The 19,777-nt window shown below is 59.6% G+C and overlaps 1 protein-coding gene across 1 annotated transcript; it reads left to right on the top strand.

The window, feature by feature from the left end:
- Positions 1–10,390: 10,390 nt before the first annotated feature.
- On the top strand, positions 10,391–19,370 carry LOC131094162 (myosin light chain kinase, smooth muscle-like). Its single transcript, XM_058041657.1, has 11 exons — positions 10,391–10,476; positions 14,429–14,490; positions 14,808–14,935; positions 15,255–15,345; positions 15,450–15,653; positions 16,615–16,832; positions 17,716–17,839; positions 17,917–18,069; positions 18,204–18,324; positions 18,763–18,853; positions 19,129–19,370. The coding sequence occupies exons 3-11, from the start codon at positions 14,920–14,922 to the stop codon at positions 19,248–19,250; spliced, it is 1,140 nt and encodes a 379-aa protein (XP_057897640.1). The 5' UTR covers positions 10,391–10,476; positions 14,429–14,490; positions 14,808–14,919; the 3' UTR covers positions 19,251–19,370.
- Positions 19,371–19,777: the final 407 nt, after the last annotated feature.

Raw genomic sequence — 19,777 nt, forward strand, 5'->3', positions numbered from 1 at the left:
TAGTTTTGGTGTGATTTCTCGAAAATAATCAGGATGGCATTCCACCAGGGAATACATCCTGGATTATTTTCATCCTGTTATAACTGTTTGATTAAACTTAGTTGTAATTCCCCGCTTAACCCTTTTTGTTATTATTTTCCCCTTATTTATTTTCAATTTTAATTCTGCTTAATGAGCTGAAATAGTTAAAAGTACCTGGAAGGGGGGGTGAAATGGTGTATGATGGACACAGAGGAGGAGTAGCCTCAAGTCTCTCTGTTTGCCTAAGGCTCACTTAAACTTGACTCTGTTTCCCAGCAGCTGTGCAGGAATCCAGGTCATTAACTGAAATCTGGGCAAAAAACTGCCCCAAAATAATAATAAAAAAATACTTAAAGCTACAAGTGAGAAGAAAAACCTTAAAGTTTTGGAGCAGCCCAAGGAAAAGTTTTGGTAGTCAGCACTTGGCCTCTGAAATGGCTGACGAGGGAAAGGCGATGGCTCAACCTCCCTCCTGCTGCACCTGAGAGAGAGGAGGAGGGAGAAGCTCCGAGCCTGGAGCTTTTTTTGGGGGTGAACAGGTCCATGAAGGGGTGAAGCAGGGGAGGAGGGGATGGGGCTGGGAGGTGATGAAAGCTGGGCCTGGAAATGGGGGAACGGGGCATTCACACAGAGCCTGAGGGGAGAGGAGGGGACAGCGGGAACCGGCATGGGCCCAGGAATTGGGGAATTTGGCATTTCCATAAAACCTGAGGGGCTCGGGAAGGGCAGGGGAGGGGGACGGGGCTGTCCCAGAGCTCCGGGGACAGCAGGAGCGGGATGGGTCCAGGAATGGGGGAATCGGGCATTCACACAAAACCTGAGGGGAGAAGAGGGGGACGGGGGTGTCGCAGGGCTTGGGGGACAGCAGGAGCGGGATGGGCCCAGGAATGGGGGAATCGGGCATTCACACAAAACCTGAGGGGAGAAGAGGGGGACGGGGGTGTCCCAGGGCTCGGGGGACAGCAGGAGCGGGATGGGCCCGGGCAGCTTCCCAGCAATGGGGGAATTGGACATTTCCACAGAAGCGGAGGGGGATGGGGCTGTGCCAGCGCTCCAGGGACAGCAAGAGCCTGGATGTGCCCGGGCAGCTGCCCTGCAATGGGGGAATTGGACATTTCCATATAACCTGAGGGGATTGGGGCTGTCCCAGCGCTCCGGGGACAGCAGGAACCAGGATGGGCCTGGGAATGGGGGAATTGGGCATTTCCACAAAACCCAAGGGGAGAAGAGGGGACGGGGGTGTCGCAGGGCTCGGGGGGGACAGCAGGAGCAGGATAGGCCCGGGAATGGGGGATTTGGGGATTTCCATAAAACCTGAGGGGGACGGGGCTGTCCCAGCGCTCCGGGGGCAGCACGAACCGGGATGGGCCTGGAAATGGGGGAATTGGGCATTTCCACAAAACCCAAGGGGAGGGGAAGGACAGGGGACGGGGCTATCCCAGTTCTCTGGGGACAGCAGGAGCCGGGATAGGCCTGGGCAGCTGCCCAGCAATGGGGGAATCGGGCATTTCCATAAAACCCGAGGGGAGAGGAGGGCATGGGGCCGTCCCAGAGCTCCGGGGGCAGCAGGAACCGGCATGGGCCGGGGAATGGGGGAATTGGGCATTTCCACAGACCCCGATAGGGACGGGGCCGTCCCAGCACTGCCAGGCAGCCCGGTGTGACCGCCTCGGGGCTGGAACGGTCCCACCAGGTTTAACCCACCAGGTTTAACCCCAGCCTGGCCAAACCCCCGCGGCTCCATGGGGGAAAACCAGCCGTGCTCAGGGGGAGAGCACGGCGATGTGCCCAGAGCAGATAGGGCGGTGTGAAATCGGATGGAGGGGGAATTACAGCGATTTCTGTCCCCCCCAGCCCCCATGCAGCTCCGGGGCACGGCGGGGGGAAGGAAACGAGCCAGGGCCACTTGCTCAAGGGCCCGGGAGCTCCTTCCCTGTGCCGTGACATCAGCGCAGCGCCGGGGAGGGGACGGCGATGGTGCGCGGGATCCTGCGGGCTGCGATGGGGCCGAGCCCCGCTGCTCCTCCGGCCCGATGCTTTCCCGCTGTTTATTCCCCTGCAGAGCGATTTTCTGTCCGCGATTCCCACAAGAGGCGTTTCCTCACGGGGTCCCTGATGGTCCCAGCTTTGTGAAATGCAGCTCCTCGCACCTGTTTTGTGGGAAAAGCTCCATCCAAGGGGATATTCTCAGGTTTTGCCCTCATCCACTCACCCCACACCCTGTCAGCCAGGTTCAAGTCTCTGGAAGAAATATTTTCTCTGCAAATGCTTTTTTAAAAATACAACCTAGAAAAACCCAAAGCAAACAAACCAACTAAAGGGACCAAAATGATCAACTCTCCAACCTCCTCTGCCCACACCAAGTTCTCCTGCTTTATTCCATGGTGTTTTATCCTGATCCCAAGGGATCAGTGCAGCTCCTGCAGACACAGAGCAGGGACATTTGGGGACCTTTGGAACCTCTGAGTGGCTCAGTAATGACAGGGAGTTTCCTCATCCCAAGGCTTCCCACAAACTCCTGACTGGAGCTCATCTGTGTGAGCACAGAGCCACAGCAGCAGGGATCAGCCTGGCACAGCCCAGCTTGCAACCAGAATCATGGAACAGTTTGGGTTGGATGTGACCTTCAAGCCCATCCAGTGCCAACCTTGCCATGGTGGGGAGGCGCTGGCAGAGGTGCCCAGAGCAGCTGTGGCTGGTCCTGGATTCCTGGAAGTGTCCAAGGCCAGGCTGGAGCAGGCTTGGAGCAGCTGCCATGGCAAGGGGTGGGATGAGATGGGCTTTAGGGTCTCTTCCCACCCAAAGCATTCCATGATTCTCTGGACAAGCAGGAATCACTTCCACAGGGCTCCACGGCAACACCAACACTGCATTTGGGGCACTTGGAAACACAGAGCATTGGGAGACCCTCTTTTGTTTTCAGAAGAAAGGGCTGAAATTCTGCCAGCACCAACACAAAAATGGAGACTGCTCCATCCCACGTGCAGGAATGGCCTTTCCCCTTGGACAGAAGCAGTGCAGATCCCTGGAAACACCACAAATCCAAGAAGGAAGTGTCTGTTGGGGTGAGGTGAGCCCCAGATCCTGCCCTGGGATTGAGCAGCCCCTTGGAGTCGCTCCTGGTGCTCCTTCTGTGCCAGGGTTACACCCAGGGCACAGCTTGGGCACCTCACCTGCCCCAGCTCCTCCTCACTGTCCCCACCTTCCCAGGACATGCTGGTGACTCTGGGTGGCACAAGTGGCATTTTGGTGAAACAACATTACAATCTGCAGCTGGTCACAAAAAACCTGGCAGCTCCAGCCCCTCAGGATTGCTCCCCTTCTGCTCCCCACAAACCTTGTGACACCTGGGCATGTGCAAAGCTCACAGCTCAAACCAAGTGTGACCCTCATGGGTTTGACAAAATCAGCTTGAAATTGCTTTTTGAGCTGTCACAAGCATTTGAAGACACACACAATAAACATCCCAGCCCTGGAAATGCAGTTGGGATGTAAAATATTAATGGAATCATAGAATGGATGGGGTTGGAGGAACCTTAAAGATCAGTTCCACCCCACTGCCAGGGGCAGGGACACCTTCCAGTGCCCCAGGTTGCTCCAAGCCCTGCCCAACGTGGCCTTGGACACTTCCAGGGCTGGGGCAGCCATCACCTTTCCATATAATGCTTTGGAATTCAGGACCTGCTAAAGCAACATCTGCAGAGTCACAACAACAAATACAATTAAAAAAAAAAGAGAAAAAAAAAAGAGAAAAATACAACACCCCACCCACCAAGTGCCTAAATGTAAAATAATCTGGTTTTAACTGGCTGACCCACGTCTGACAGCACAATCCACACTTAGAGCAGAAGGCTCCCAAATCTCCCTGTTTTAAACCTAAACCCAGGCCCACAAATACCCAGGGGATGAGCTGGTGTTATCGAGGCAACAACAGGGCTGGCAACTGGAGCTCCACTGAGGAACCGCGGGGAGGCTGCGCCAGCTCAATCCCTCCCCCCCAAAAAAGCCATTTTTAGTTTTTAAAAAGCTGGGGTTTGACTTTGCACGGGGTAAACAACGCAGCAGGTGCTTGGCCAGCCCCGGAGGGGCATCGCTTCCTGCGAGCCCGGGTCGGTCGGGTTTGTTACCGCCCGAGAAGTTCCCCCGGGCCCTGGCAACAACCGAACGCTTTTGTTTTTGAGTCTCGGAGCTCCCCGCCGGGGAGGCCATGTTAGCTGAGATCCACTGGATCCGGCCGGGATCGCTCCGGGAAGCCCGCGGGCTTTGGCTGAAATGTGTGAAACAAAGGATTAAATAAATATCAGGGATGATCTCCCCCCCACACACACAAGAAACCGCGGGGTGTGAGGGACGGGACCCCGGCCGCGATTTCCCTCAGAGCTGCGTTGTTCCTCCCCTCGCTGCTCCTCACGGGGCTCAGGCAGGGCCAGCCCCGCACCAGATCGGGCTGCGGCCGTGAGAAACCTTCAGATACCGTTTAACGCTCATTTTGATCGAAAAACAGCCCCAGCCCCCGCCCAGTAACGCAGGTACAGCCGGAGAGCTCCGGGCCGGGCTCCTCCACCCCACCGGCTCAGCTCCCTGAGCTCCGGTCCCGGTGGCGCCGCGGTACCGCCCCCCATTAGGGGCCCCACGCTCCGCTCGCGGGACAGAGCCCCGGCTGGGCCGCCCGTGCTGCCGCCTCAGGGCCGCGGACGGGAGGGGGCCCGGCCCGGCCTCTCACACACAAAATGGCGGCGGCGGCACCGCTCCCGCTCCCGCTCCGCCCGCCCGGCCGCCATAGTCGCCGTCCCGGCTCCGCCGCTCTCCAGCCAATCAGAATCCGCCGTGCCGCTGCGTGACGGCTCGGCGGAGCCAATAGAAACGCGACTAGTACAGGAAAAGGCGGTGCCTCTTCCACCGCAAGGCATTATGGGGGTTGTAGTCCTCAGCGCGTTGCGGTAGTGGGACCGGGGCGGTTGCGGACTCGCCGCCCCAGGATGCCCCGCGGCCGCACGTGGCGGGCGCTGTGTCACGGCGGGAGGCGGAGGAACCGGCCCCGCTTCGCCGCGGGACAGCGAACACCGAACATCGAGGCCTCCCTCAGGCCTTGATATCGTCAGGGGGGCCTTGCAGGCCCCGTGGGGCTCCGGCAGGAGGGTTTTGGCCGGGATGGCGACACCGAAAGCCCTGAGGGCTGCTCGGCCGGGGCGGCCCAGGGACCGAGGCCTTGCTCAGGGCCGGGCCTGGATCGAGGGGGTGACCCCAGAGCCTCACGGCCCCAAATGAGGGTGCCTTTCTCTTCGGCCGTCTGAATTTAACTCCTTCATGCTCTGTCCTTCTCCAGAACCGTTCCAGCAGCAGCAGCCACAGATCAGGATTAAAATTGGCACCCAGAGATCGCAATTAGATGGATCCCAATTAGCAGACACAGACCACAATGTCCCCTCAGCACGGTGGGAGCTCGGTGTGCTCAGGGGGTGACAGCTCTCCCCCAAAATCACCCGGTTTGTCACAATTCTCCCCTAAAATCACCAGTCTGCCCAATTCCATCTCTCCCAAGGGCTCCTCCCAGGCTTATCTGGCCTCCATCTCAAGGAGAGAAGTGACCCACAAGGCAAAGTCCATGAGCTTTCTCAAGGGTTTCAAGGGATTTTTTTTCCCCATTGGTTGTGCTCTTTGCTGGCTGAGCCCTGTGGGGTGTGGACAGGGGGGTTCAGTGAGCAGGAATTTTAAGAGAATGTGTCCTGGGTGATCAGGCCATGTAAAAGGCAAAAATAAGCAATACAGTTTGTAAATAAAAGGAAAAAAACCCTCACTGCCAACCTAAAATGTCTCTTCCTTCAAAGTCGGTTGTCTTGGGGTCCCATTTTCTGGGGCAGGCTGGGCCCAGGCCCTGTCCTGTGTGATTTTTGGGAAGGAACAGTTCAGGGAATGAGCCTGAGCAGCCACTTGAAGCTTTTGGAATTAAGTTCTGATGTTACTAAACAACAAAGGGGGGGTGGTTTGGGGTTTTTTTTTGGTGGGGGGGGCGTTTTTTGTTTTGTCCCTTCCCTTCCCTTCCCTTCCCTTCCCTTCCCTTCCCTTCCCTTCCCTTCCCTTCCCTTCCCTTCCCTTCCCTTCCCTTCCCTTCCCTTCCCTTCCCTTCCCTTCCCTTCCCTTCCCTTCCCTTCCCTTCCCTTCCCTTCCCTTCCCTTCCCTTCCCTTCCCTTCCCTTCCCTTCCCTTCCCTTCCCTTCCCTTCCCTTCCCTTCCCTTCCCTCAGCACCAGGTTTGCCCGCAGGGCTTTGGATGAGGCAGGAACACCCTGGCCTGCTGATAAAGCTGATAACGCCTCGGGGCGTTGTGCTTATCTCTGAGCCCAGCTCCGTGCCTTTAGCCACCGTGGGCTCTCTGAAGTGCCATTATTTGTCACCTTGTGGGCTTTTGGTGAGGCTGCAGAGTCAATCCCCCTCCCCAGGGCGCTCCCCAGCCCATCCCTGACTCCCTGCACCCTCTTGGGGCTGCAGGAGCAGCTCCAGGGTGCCGGGGCTGCCTGGAGGAGCTGGATCAGCCAAGCCCACACAGGCACAGGCTGATTCCTGAGCTGCTGCCAGAGATACTGTGCTTTATAGATCCAGATTGATTTATTTTTATTTGCCATGGGTTTGGGTCTTTCCCAGCCACATTTTAGCTCCTCCACACCTTGGCTGAGCACTGCCACCCCTCGTGGCATCCCAAATCCAGAACGCCACAACCCTTTCCACGCTGTCAGGAATAAATTTGGGGCGATGGATGTTTGCACAACCCTGATCCTGCAGAGCAGGGCTTGACCCCAGCTCCTGGCAGCCACCACAACTCCTGTCGGTTTCTGGGCTGTTTAGGTGACCTGGAAAGGCCCGGGGTGGCCTTGGACAGCCCACGCTTCAAAGGACGAGAAGAGGCTTCAGATCTTTTCTCGGTCTCAGTGTTTATTAATTGTTTATCTAAAAGATTTTCCCTCAGCCCAACAGAGGTCTGCACAGCAGCCTGCCATGAGCACACTGAGAGCCCCCGGGGCGGTCACCTATCTTTATACTCGAAATTACGTATACAATATTTATCATTTTTCCCCAATACCTTTTACCCTTATTAACCAGTGCACTTTTAGCAATAACCAATCCCAAAGTGCCAACATCACCACAGAAGATGGAGGCCAAGAAGAAGAAGAAGGACAGGACACACCCCAATTCCTCCATCTTACTTCTCTAGACCCCCCTGTACAGAAATCCTAAACCCTGTGTCTCACACCCTAATTAACCCATCCCTTCACCATTTACCCCAGTGAAATCCTCCCATCCTCATACAGGTGTCGTCTCCCTTGCAGGATCAAAGTCCAGCCACAGACACTTCTGGCAACATTCCAGGACTCCTGAGCACCCCGAGGGTGATCTCGGTCACTCTGCACATCAGTCCTGAGGTGCTGAGATCCCACAAACTCCCAGTGCCTACAGCCAGCACTGAGCTGCCAGCACTCAAATCTGCAGCTCCAGGCATCCATCCCCCAGAATTCCACATGCCAGCATCCCAGAATTCCATATCCCAGCATCCCACATCCATCCCCCAGCATTCCCTGTCCTCTCATCCCGCATCCATCCCCCCGAATTCCATATCCCAACATCCTGCATCCATCCCTTGGCATTCCAGCACCCCCAGCTCCCGGATCCCAGTGTTCCCAGTGCTCCCAGCATCCAGTTCCCAGTGCTCCCAGAGCTCCCAGAGCTCTCAGCGCTCCCAGCATCCAGCTCCCAGTGCTCCCAATGTTCCCGTCTCCCAGTATCCAGCTCCCAGTGCTCCCAGCACTCCCAGTGCTCCCAGAATACAGCTCCCAATGCTCCCAGCGCTCTCATATCCCAGCACTCCCAGTGCTGCCAGCATCCATCTCCCAGTGCTCCCAACACTCCCAGTGCTCCCAGCACTCCCAGCATCCAGCTCCCAGTGCTCCCAGAGCTCCCAGCATCCAGCTCCCAGTGCTCCCATTTCCCAGTGCTCCCAGAGCTCCCAGCACTCCCAGGATCCAGCTCCCAGCGCTCCCAGAGCTCCCAGCACTCCCAGTGTTCCCATCACTCCCAGTGTTCCCAGTGCTCCCAGTGTTCCCATCACCCTCAGTGTTCCCATCACTCCCAGTGTTCCCAGTGCTCCCAGTGTTCCCATCACTCCCAGTGTTCCCATCACTCCCAGTGTTCCCAGTGCTCCCATCACTCCCACTGCTCCCATCACTCCCAGTGTTCCCATCGTTCCCAGTGTTCCCAGTGCTCCCAGTGTTTCCATCACTCCCAGTGTTCCCATCACTCCCAGTGCTCCCATCACTCCCAGTGCTCCCATCACTCCCAGTGTTCCCATCACTCCCAGTGTTCCCAGTGCTCCCAGCACTCCAGTGCTGTCAGCGTTCCCAGTGTTCCCATCACTCCCAGTGTTCCCATCACTCCCAGTGCTCCCATCACTCCCAGTGCTCCCATCACTCCCAGTGTTCCCAGTGCTCCCAGCACTCCAGTGCTCTCAGCGCTCCCAGTGTTCCCATCACTCCCAGTGTTCCCAGCGCTCCCAGTTCCCGGCCGCTCCCCCTCCCGCGAGCGCTGCGGGGCGCCAGAGCCGCACACCTGCGCCCCGCCCGGCCCCGCCCACATTTCCTAATAAGGACATGGCCACGCCCACATCGCTGCGCAACGCGCCGGCCCCGCCCAACCCGGAAGCCGCGCTCCGAACATCCCGCCCACCACCGTAGCCCCGCCCCCAGCGCGTGCGCGGCCGGCCCCGCCCACCAGCGGCACCCCCCATGCTGTTGGCCCCGCCCCCCCTGTCCCCCCCCTGTCCCCCAGGTGTCCCCAAACCTTGCCATGTCCCCTGTGCTTCCTTGTCCCTCCATCCGGGGTGTCCCTGCTGTCCCCACCTCTGGTGTCCCCCATGTGCCCCCATGTCCCCTCCCGTGTCCCTTCGATATCCCCTGTGTCCCTCTGATGTCCCCTGTGTCCCTCCGATGTCCCCTGTGTCCCTCCGATGTCCCCTGTCCCTCGCATGTCTCCTGCACCCCTCCATCTGCTCCATGGCCTCTGCGGGCCCTTGTGGCTGCCATGTCCCCCCCTGTCCCCAGTGTCCGCTGCCCTCCCTGTGTCCCCTCCATGCTCCCCTGGTCCCCCTAAGTCCCTTGACTACCCCCCTGTGTCCCCATGCCCGTGGTGTCCCCTGTGCTCATGTCCTTCGTGTGTCCCCCAAGTCCGCAGTGCCCTTCATGTCCCCATGTCACCCATGTCCCCACGCACGTCTGGCACATGTGCTGAGTCTTTCATCCTGGGGAAAGGGGGAACAGGGGCTGTGTCCCCTCTGGGTGATGGGAACAGGGATTGTGTCCCCTCTGGGATAACAGGGAGCAGGGACTGTGTCCCCCTGAGGCCATCAAGCACAAGAGGCTCAAGGACAGCCAGCCAGCCAGCACCCACTGATGTGACCCTGTCCCTCCTGCTGTCCCTCAGCACCAAGGTGACCCCGTTTATTGAGGTGTCACCTCAAGCAGAGCAGCTGAACCTGCCCAGAGGGTCCTGACTGAGCCCAAAGGGGAAGGAGGGGACGCAGGGGGCGTCGGGGTGAACTGGGGGGGTCTGGTGGGCACCCCATGGGCAGCACGAGTGGGTTTGGGGTTGGGGGAATCCCTGGGCAGATGGGGACACCTTGACCCCCACAGCACCACACATGGCTGCCTGCTGTGACTACTAATGATTAATTAATTCGATTAATTCATTCATTTTATAAAGCACAAGGAGAAGGGGTTAAGGCACAAGGGAGGGGACAAACCCGGAGGCAGAGGGGTGGGACAGGGCCGGTAAATGGAGCTGTCGGTGACGAGACACGATTGATCTGCTGTCGATCCCTGCGGCCGCTCTCCCTGCCGCTGCTGCTGGCTCATGGCTGCGATGCTCCATCCCCTGAGGGATTCCCCTCCACCCCGGCACATCCCGCAGGACCTGGGTGCTCCCAGCCCTCCCCAGATCCCCCAGACCCCAAATCCTTCTTTTTCTGCTCCTTTCTCCAGCATCAGGCCGACACTGACATCCAGCGGCTGCCGGCATCGCTCTCGCTCCGGGGCTGTCTCCGGTGCACCGGGAGCTGCCCAGCCCGGCCTCGCCGTGCCCCGGGGCTCCGGGATGCACCCAGCCGTGCTCCAGCCGCCTGTCCCCATCGCGGCCACCCCCGTGTCCCCGCAGTCGATAACATCGCAGCGGGGTCCGGCCGAGCGCCGAGCCCGGAGCATCCGCGCATCCCCGGGGGTGACACTGGGACACCCCCGGGCTCCAAGGTCGCGGTGACAAAGGCACGGCGAGGTCGTGGTGACCCCGCCATTGCCCTGGGGACATTTGTCACCTACTCCCTGCCGGAGCCCGTGGACTTTGAGCCGAGCCTGGGAGCGGCGCTGGGACGAGTCTGGAGGCGTCCCAAAGGTCCCCGAGAGGGGCTGCGGACACAGGTAACCCCAGGTGACACCCCCTGTTGTGCCACCGCTGTCCCCAGGGGTTTCGTGTCCCTTTGAGGTGCCACTGCCTGATCCGGGAGGAAATCACGGCGTTCTTCCCATTTCAAATCTGGGCAAACCAGGAAAACCACAGTACGGGGCACGGAGCGGCTGCACGCTGCTGCTTTTGGGGGATAAAAGCTGGGAAACACATTTTTCCTTTAAATCGCCCACTTTGGAGGCCAGGAGGAGTTTTTAAACTCCCCATTCACCTGGAGCATTCCCGGGAAGCCAAAACTCGGGGTTGGGATATTGGCTGCAGGTGGAGCAGGGCCAGGGGGGCAGCTGTGGGTGCTCAGCGCCTCTGCAGGAACCCACCCATGGGTGGGACGGGGGTGGGGGCTGTGGATTTAACCTGGGAGGGGGTCAGATCTGTGGTGGGCTGTGGATTTAACCTGGGAGAGGTCCCGATTTGTGGGTTTAACCTGTGGGAGGCCCCAAATCCTGCACAGGAATTAGGAGGGTAAAGCTGGGGGGCTCTGCTGTGCTGTGTGCTGAGGTGTGTCAGCCTCTGCAGCCCCTGGGGTTCCACAGCTCTGTGTTGCAGACCTGGGACCCAAAAGGGGAATTGGGGGCAGCTCATGGGTGGTGGGTGTTGTTTATCCCCCAGGGTGGGCTGTGGATTTAACCTGGGAGAGAGTTAAATCTGTGGTGGGCTGTGGATTTAACCTGGGAGAGCCCCAAATCCTGCACAGAGGTTGGGAGGGCAGAGCTGGGGGGCTCTGTTGTGTGGTCAGGTCTCTGCATTCCCCCTGCCCTGGGGTTCCACAGCTCTGTGTTGCAGACCTGGGACTCAGAGGGGACATTGGGGACAGCTCCTGGCTTGTGGGGGTTGTTTATCCCCCAGGCTGTGGATTTAACCTGGGAGAGGGTTAAATCTGTGGATTTAACCTGTGAGAGCCCCCAAATCCTGCACAGAGGTTGGGAGGGCAGAGCTGGGGGTCTCTGCTGTGTGATCAGCTCTCTGCATTCCCCCTGCCCTGGGGTTCCACAGCTCTGTGTTGCAGACCTGGGACTCAAAGGGGTCATTGGGGACAGCTTGTGGGTGATGGGGGTTGTTTATCCTCTGGGGTGGGCTGTGGATTTAACCTGGGAGAGCCCCCAAATCTTGCACAGGGCAGAGCTGGGGGGCTCTGCTGTGTGCTGAGGTGTGTTAGCCTCTGCAGCCCCTGGGGTTTCACAGCTCTGTATTACAGATCAGGGACTCAAATGGGATGTTGGGGACAGGGTTTGGGGACAGCTCATGGGTGGTGGGGGTTGTTTACCCCCAGGGTGGGCTCTGGATTTAACCTGTGAGAGCCCCAAATCCTGCACAGAGGTTGGGAGGGCAGAGCTGGAGGGCTCTGCTGTGTGGTCAGCTCTCTGCATTCCCCCTGCCCTGGGGTTCCACAGCTCTGTGTTGCAGACCTGGGACTTAGAGGGGACATTGGGGACAGCTCCTGGCTTGTGGGGGTTGTTTATCCCCCAGGCTGTGGATTTAACCTGGGAGAGGGTTAAATCTGTGGATTTAACCTGTGAGAGCCCCCAAATCCTGCACAGGGGCAGGGAGGGCAGAGCTGGGGGGCTCTGCTGTGTGGTCAGCTCTCTGCATTCCCCCTGCCCTGGGGTTCCACAGCTCTGTGTTGCAGACCTGGGACTCAAAGGGGACATTGGGGACATGGGCTGGGGACAGCTCGTGGGTGGTGGGGGTTGTTTACCCCCAGGGTGGGCTGTGGATTTAACCTGGGAGAGCCTCCAAATCTTGCACAGGGCAGAGCTGGGGGGCTCTGCTGCGTGCTGAGGTTTCACAGATGTGTATTACAGACCGGGGACTCAAATGGGATGTTGGGGACAGGGTTTGGGGACAGCTCCTGGCTGGTGGGGGTTGTTTACCCCCAGGTTGCCTGTGGATTTAACCTGGGAGAGACCCCAAATCCTGCACAGAGGTTGGGAGGGCAGAGCTGGGGGTCTCTGCTGTGTGATCAGCTCTCTGCATTCCCCCTGCCCTGGGGTTCCACAGCTCTGTGTTGCAGACCGGGGACTCAAAGGGGACATTGGGGACAGGGTTTGGGGACAGCTTGTAGGTGATGGGGGTTGTTTATCCTCTGGGGTGGGCTGTGGATTTAACCTGGGAGAGCCCCCAAAATCTTGCACAGGGCAGAGCTGGGGGGCTCTGCTGTGTGCTGAGGTGTGTTAGCCTCTGCAGCCCCTGGGGTTTCACAGCTCTGCATTACAGACCGGGGACTCAAATGGGATTTTGGGGACAGCTCGTGGGTGGTGGGTGTTGTTTATCCCCCAGGGTGGGCTGTGGATTTAACCTGGGAGAGACCCCCAAATCCTGCACAGAGGTTGGGAGGGCAGAGCTGGGGGTCTCTGCTGTGTGGTCAGCTCTCTGCATTCCTCCTGCCCTGGGGTTACACAGCTCTGTGTTGCAGACTTGGGACTCAAAGGGGACATTGGGGACATGGGCTGGGGACAGCTCGTGGGTGGTGGGGGTTGTTTACCCCCAGGGTGGGCTGTGGATTTAACCTGGGAGAGCCCCAAATCCTGCACAGGGGCAGGGAGGGCAGAGCTGGGGGTCTCTGCTGTGTGATCAGCTCTCTGCAGCCCCCCTTGCCCTGGGGTTCCACAGCTCTGTGTTGCAGACCTGGGACTCAGAGGGGACATTGGGGACATGGGCTGGGGACAGCTTATAGGTGATGGGGGTTGTTTATCCTCTGGGGTGGGCTGTGGATTTAGCCTGTGAGAGACCCCAAATCCTGCACAGAGGTTGGGAGGGCAGAGCTGGGGGGCTCTGCTGTGTGCTGAGGTGTGTTAGCCTCTGCAGCCCCTGGGGTTTCACAGCTCTGTATTACAGACCGGGGACTCAAATGGGATGTTGGGGACAGGGTTTGGGGACAGCTCATGGGTGGTGGGGGTTGTTTACCCCCAGGTTGGGCTGTGGATTTAACCTGTGAGAGCCCCCAAATCCTGCACAGAGGTTGGGAGGGCAGAGCTGGGGGTCTCTGCTGTGTGGTCAGCTCTCTGCATTCCCCCTGCCCTGGGGTTCCACGGCTCTGTGTTGCAGACCTGAGACTCAAAAGGGACATTGGGGACAGGGTTTGGGGACAGCTTGTAGGTGATGGGGGTTGTTTACCCCCAGGGTGGGCTGTGGATTTAGCCTGTGAGAGACCCCAAATCCTGCACAGAGGTTGGGAGGGCAGAGCTGGGGGTCTCTGTTGTGTGGTCAGGTCTCTGCATTCCCCCTGCCCTGGGGTTCCACAGCTCTGTGTTGCAGACCTGGGACTCAGAGGGGACATTGGGGACAGGGTTTGGGGACAGCTTGTAGGTGATGGGGGTTGTTTATCCTCTAGGATGGGCTGTGGATTTAACCTGGGAGAGCCCCCAAATCTTGCGCAGGGCAGAGCTGGGGGGCTCTGCTGTGTGCTGAGGTGTGTTAGCCTCTGCAGCCCCTGGGGTTTCACAGCTCTGTATTACCGATCAGGGACTCAAATGGGATGTTGGGGACAGGGTTTGGGGACAGCTCGTGGGTGGTGGGGGTTGTTTACCCCCAGGGTGGGCTGTGGATTTAACCTGGGAGAGACCCCAAATCCTGCACAGAGGTTGGGAGGGCAGAGCTGGGGGTCTCTGTTGTGTGATCAGCTCTCTGCATTCCCCCTGCCCTGGGGTTCCACAGTTCTGTGTTGCAGACCTGGGACTCAGAGGGGACATTGGGGACAGGGTTTGGGGACAGCTCAGGCTGCTGGGGGTTGTTTATCCCCCACGTCCGGAAGCGCTGTGCTGGGAAGGAAAGGGAGGGGACAGCCAGGGCTGCTCCCAGTGCTGGAGTGGGAGGGATGCTCCCAGCTGGACCCCGAGATATCCCCGTTTTTGTGGTTCCAGTTGTGGTTCCTCAGCCTCCAGCATTGCCCCTTCCCTCCCTCCCCAGCTTTTGTGGCTCTGCAGTGACTGAAAGGGCAGCGAGCTGCAGGAGGGGCTGGACAGTGCCAGGTCAGTGCTGGGGGTCCCGGGTTGGGGTGTGGGTGTCACTGCCTGACACCCTTGGGTGTCACTGTCTGTCCCCCCAACCCTTCTGGGTTCTGGCGTGTAAGGAAGCAGCTCCTTTGCCCTACAAGTGAGGCTTTCCTGGGGATTTCCTGCCTGATGTAAGGCAGTGCATGGGAAAAACATCGCCTTGGAGCCTGGGGAGGGCTGTCCCCATCTAAAAAGGGGACTTGCTTTAAAATCTGGCTTGGTTCTTTTGGGTCCATCAGTGGAATGGGGAGTGTGGGTGATGTCGGGGTGATGCTGGTGGTCTCCTGTGGCAGGGAGAAGGTGCAGAGCCCCAGGGAGCAGCTGAAGCAGAGACCATCACCTGTCCCAGCCTGGGGGACACATCCTGACTGTTCCAGCACCCTGTGAGGAGCCAGTGGCACCACCATGTCCCTGGAAGAAGGTACAGCAGAGGCACAGGGGACCCCAGCAGTGGTGTGACCCCTGTCCAACCCCCCTATCAGCACCAGTCTCTATCCCATCCTGGCCTCATTTGTCTTGGGTTTTTGATCCTAAAAGCACCTTTCACCCCAAACCTGACTTGCAGAGTGCTGGGCTGCACCAGCTCCTGTCCCCAGGTGCCGTGCACACTGGCTGCAGAGGGTGGTTGGTCCCAGATGGACCAGGGGGGACACAGAAATCATCACTGGAGGGGAAGACAGGCCTGTGGTCCCCAAATCAGGGTGGAATCCCTGCATGGCCCACCTTAATCCATCCCCCAGGAGCTGAGGAGCCCTTTGAACACCGTGACGTGGTCATCAACAGCCAGGACAAGGTTTCAGATGTGTACACGCAGCTGGAGAAGCTCGGGGAGTGAGTGAAGCTCCTGTGTCCCACCCTGGGCATTGCCCTGGCTGCCCATGCACGGCCCTGGTGCTGCTGGTGGCTCCTCCATCCTTCCTCTCCCTCTGTGCCAGGGGGAAGTTTGGGATGGTGTACAGGCTGCAGGAGAAGGCCACGGGCAGGATCCGGGCTGGGAAATATTTCCGAGCGCGCACGGCCAAGGAGAGGCAGGCGGCGCGCGCCGAGGTGGAGCTGATGAACCTCCTGCACCACCCACGCCTCGTGCAGTGCCTGGAGGCCTTCCAGGAGCCCACCCAGCTGGTGATGGTCATGGAGTAGTGAGTGAGGGGCTGGGGGCTGCCGGGGGGGCTCTGAAGGTGGGGAGGGGTCCCTGTGCTGTGGGATGGATGGATGGATGGATGGATGGATGGATGGATGGACGGATGGATGGAGAACCTGGAAACTCTGAAATGGTGAGGTCCTCCCAGAGCACTGGGTTCTCTGCCGGGCTTCCCCTCTTTGGGGCTGGTGAGACCCTAAAAGGGTCCCCAGCAGCTCATTGTCCCCACAATGGCAGGTGGGGATGGAGGGAGGGAGGACCTGGCAACTCTGGAGTTAGGAGTGGTGAGGTTCTCCCAGAGCACTGGGTTGTCTGCTGGGCTTCCTCTCCTTGAAGCTGGTAGATCCCAAAGGGTCCCCAGCAGCTCATTGTCCCCACAATGGCATGCGAGGAGGGGTCCCTGTGTGGATGGATGGATGGATGGAGAACCTGGAAACTCTGGAGTTATGAGTGGTGAGGTCCTCCCAGAGCACAGGGTTCTCTGCTGGGCTTCTTCTCCTTGGAGGTGGTAGATCCCAGAGGGGTCCCCAGAATTTTGTTGTCCCTCAGTGTGGAGAGTCCCCAGTATGGAAGGTCCCAAAGGGGTCCCCACCACCTCGTTGGCCCCACAGTGGCAGGTGGGGAGGGGTCTCTGTGCCATGGGGTGCTGGTGGGATGGATGGGGAACCTACAGCTCCTGGAGATAAAGGTGGAGAGATGAGTTCTCCACTGGAGCTTCCCCTCTTTGGGGCTGGTAGATCCCAAAGGGGTCCCCAGCACCTGGGTGTCCCCACAGTGGCAGGTGGAGAGGGGTCCCTGTGCCATGGGGTGCTGGTGTGGGTTGGATGAGGAACCCTCAGCTCCTGGAGATAAGGGTGGAGAGATGCTCCCAGAGTGCTGAGTCTGGGTTCTCCGCTGGGGCTTCCCCTCCTTGGCGCTGGTAGATCCCAAAAGTGTCCCCATCACATGTCTGTCCCCAGCGTGGCAGGTGGGGAGCTCTTTGAGCGCATTGTGGACGACGACTTCGAGCACACGGAGCCCAGCAGTGCCCAGTACATGCAGCAGATCCTGGAGGGGCTGCAGTTCATGCACGGCCAGGCCATCGTGCACCTGGACCTGAAACCCGAGAACATCGTCTGCGTCAGCCCCGACAGCCACCGCGTCAAGATCATCGACTTTGGGCTGGCACGGAGGCTGGGTGAGTGTGGGAATCCCTAAAATCAGAGAGTTTTGGGGGTAGGATGGTGGGGATGGATGGAGATGAGAGATCTCTGCAGCCAGGCTGTGGAATTTGGGGTTTATTGCAAAGGGCCTGGGTGCAGGGCCCTGCTGGGAGCTGCCAAACACAGCTCAGAGCAGGCTGAGAGAAGAGAGGGGTAGAGAGGGTGAGAGAGTAAAAAAATAAGAGAGCAAAAGCATAAGAGAGTAAAAGGCAAGAGGATGAAGTTCCCCAGGAGATCCCAGCTGGCCCAGGGAGATCCCAACTCCCCAGGAGATCCCGCCTGGGCCTCGTGGCCTGTGGAGATCCCAGCTGGCCCCACAGAGATCCCATGGAGAGCCCAGCAGGGCCTTGTGGCCCATGGAGAGCCCAACTCCCCATGGAGATCCCGGCCAGGCCTCCTTGGCCCCTGGAGATGCCGGCCTGGGCCTCCTGCCCCAGGGAGATCCCTGCTCCCCATGGAGATGCCAGGCTGGGCCTCCTTGGCCCAGGGAGGTCCCAGCTCCCCATGGGGATGCCAGCTGGGCCTCCTTGGCCCATGGGGATCCCAGCCTGGGCCTCCTGCCCCAGGGAGATCCCATGGAGAACCCAACGGGGCCTCCTGCCCATTGAGAGCCTAGCTGGCCTCCTGCCCCAGGGAGATCCCAACTCCTCAGGACCATCCCAACTGGGCCTCGTGTGCCCCATGGAGATCCCAGCTGGGCCTCGTGTGCCCCATGGAGATCCCAGCTGGGCCTCGTGTGCCCTATGGAGATCCCAGCTGGGCCTCCTTGGGCCGTGGAGATCCCAACTGGCCTCCTGCTCCAGGAGATCCCAAGTGACCCCAAGGAGATCCCAACTGACCTCCTGCTCCTCTCTGCAGCTCCAGACACCCCTGTGAAGGTTCTCCACGGCACCCCCGAGTTCATGGCTCCCGAAGTGGTCGCCTTCGAGCCCGTGAGCTTCTCCACGGACATGTGGAGCGTTGGTGTCATCTGCTACATCCTGTGAGTGCCCTCCTGGGCAGGGCAGGCTGGGTGCAGGGGGCTGAGCTCTCACTGATGCCCTGGGCTCCCCTCTCCAGGCTGAGTGGGGAGTCACCCTTCCAGGGGGACACGGACATGGAGACCCTGAGCAATGTCACAGCTGCCCGGTGGGACTTTGAGGAGGAGAGCTTCTCTGAGATCTCCCAGCAAGCCAAGGACTTCATCAGCCAACTGCTGCAGAAGGAGCCCAGGTAGGGCAACCCTGGGGGCTGCTCAGCTGGGTTTTGGGGTGCTGAGGGGGTGGGTGAGGGGAAGCTCTGTGTGTATTGGGGGGGGGATGCTCCAGGGTGGAGGAGCCCCCCGTGACCCCCTGTGTGTGCTGCAGCCGGCGGCTCCCCAGCGCAGGGGCTCTGCTGCACCCCTGGCTGCAGCAGCCCCAGCCCAGCAGCCCCAAGGTGCTGTCCAAGGAGAGGATCAGGCAGTTCCTGGCACGGAGGAAGTGGCAGGTACCTGCTGGGGACGTGGGGACAGGGGGGTGGCTCTGCTGAAGGGCTCAGTGCCTCTGGTGGGGACATGGCGGTGGCTCTGCAGAAGGGCTCAGTGCCCTGGTGAGGTGATGGGGACTTGGGGAGTGGTCAGTGCCCTTGGTGGAGTGATGGGGACATTGGGGTGGCTCTGCTGAAGGACTCAGTGTCCCTGGTGGGACATGGGGACAGAGGGGTGGCTCTGAAGAGCTCAGAGTCCTTGGTGGGGACATGGGGATGGCTCAGAGCCCTTGGTGGGGTGATGGGGACATGGGATGGCTCTGCCCAAGGGTTCAGTGCTCCTGGTAGGTGGATGGGGACAGGACATGGCTCTGCTGAAGGGCTCAGTGTCCCTGGTGGGGTGATGGGGATGTGGGGGTGACTCCAATGAAGGCTCAGTGCCAATTCTCCTCCCTCCAGAAAACAGGGAAAGCCCTGCTGGCCCTCAAGAGGCTGACCCTGCTGTCCCAGAGCCTGGAGGGGAAGGCAACAGAGGCTCAGGATGAGGAAGGTGATGGCCCCTGAGGCACCCCCAGCCCATTCTCTCTGCTTTGCCATCTCTACCTTGTGCTCCTGGGCAGCCTCCTCCTCTTTTTGCTCCACCCTGGGTGTCCCTAAACACCCAGACAGGCCCCTCTGTGCCATTTCTGCTCCAGACCCCGAGGTTTTCTCCATCCCCATCCCTGGGGGGGATTGAAATGCAGCCCTTGATGGGTTCATCCTGCTCTGTGATCCCCATGAGTGTCTCCTGCACCTCACCATTCCCTTTCTGCCCATCTCCTGCAGGCCTAGAGGAGGACCAGCCCTCCAGAGCTCTGCCTCAACCAGGTGCCAACCCCTCAGAGCTGCTGCCAGACCAGGAGGAGGAGGAGGAGGATGGTGAGAGCACTGCAGCCTCAGGGCAGTGACAGCATGGCCCTGTCACCCCATCCTGGAGCACCTGGAGATGGGGATGGAGCCCCCCAGCAGCTCCCAGGGTGTCCTGGCCAGCCTGGGGCACACCCAGACCCTCCTGGGGTGAGCTCTGGGGTCCCTTGGTGCTGTCCCTGTCACCAATAAAGCACTGACAACCTCTGCACTCCCTGTGTTGCTCCAGTTTCCCCCAGATTCATTGGCACAGGTAGGAAGGAGCTGCTGAAGCTGTGCCACCCTTTGGGAGCTGGCATCAGGCTCTGGGCCACCAGCCTGGTCATCTACAGCAGCCATGGGTATTCCTTGTTCAGGAGAAAATTCCTTCCTTATCAGAGGGGTTGTTATCATTTTCTGAGCTCACATGAGCCAGGATCAGCCTTGAGGCCTCTGCTCTGCCCGTTTCTGGGGCTGGAAATGGCTGTGGGAGCTCCAGCCTTGGCCTGAGGAGGCAGAACTTGGTGTTTGGGAGCCCTGGGGAGGAGCCCAGGCACACCCTGAGGGACACCCAGCTGGGACAGGGACT

The sequence above is a fragment of the Melospiza georgiana genome, chromosome 28, assembly GCF_028018845.1.
Source record: "Melospiza georgiana isolate bMelGeo1 chromosome 28, bMelGeo1.pri, whole genome shotgun sequence".
Lineage (NCBI taxonomy): Eukaryota > Metazoa > Chordata > Aves > Passeriformes > Passerellidae > Melospiza > Melospiza georgiana.

What these genes read in the sequence shown, in the direction of transcription:
- LOC131094162 (XM_058041657.1), top strand. An exon ending in CTGCTGCAGAAGGAGCCCAG is followed by an intron (nt 18,070 to 18,203) that starts GTAGGGCAACCC and finishes TGTGTGCTGCAG; the next exon opens with CCGGCGGCTCCCCAGCGCAG. An exon ending in AGAGGCTCAGGATGAGGAAG is followed by an intron (nt 18,854 to 19,128) that starts GTGATGGCCCCT and finishes CATCTCCTGCAG; the next exon opens with GCCTAGAGGAGGACCAGCCC.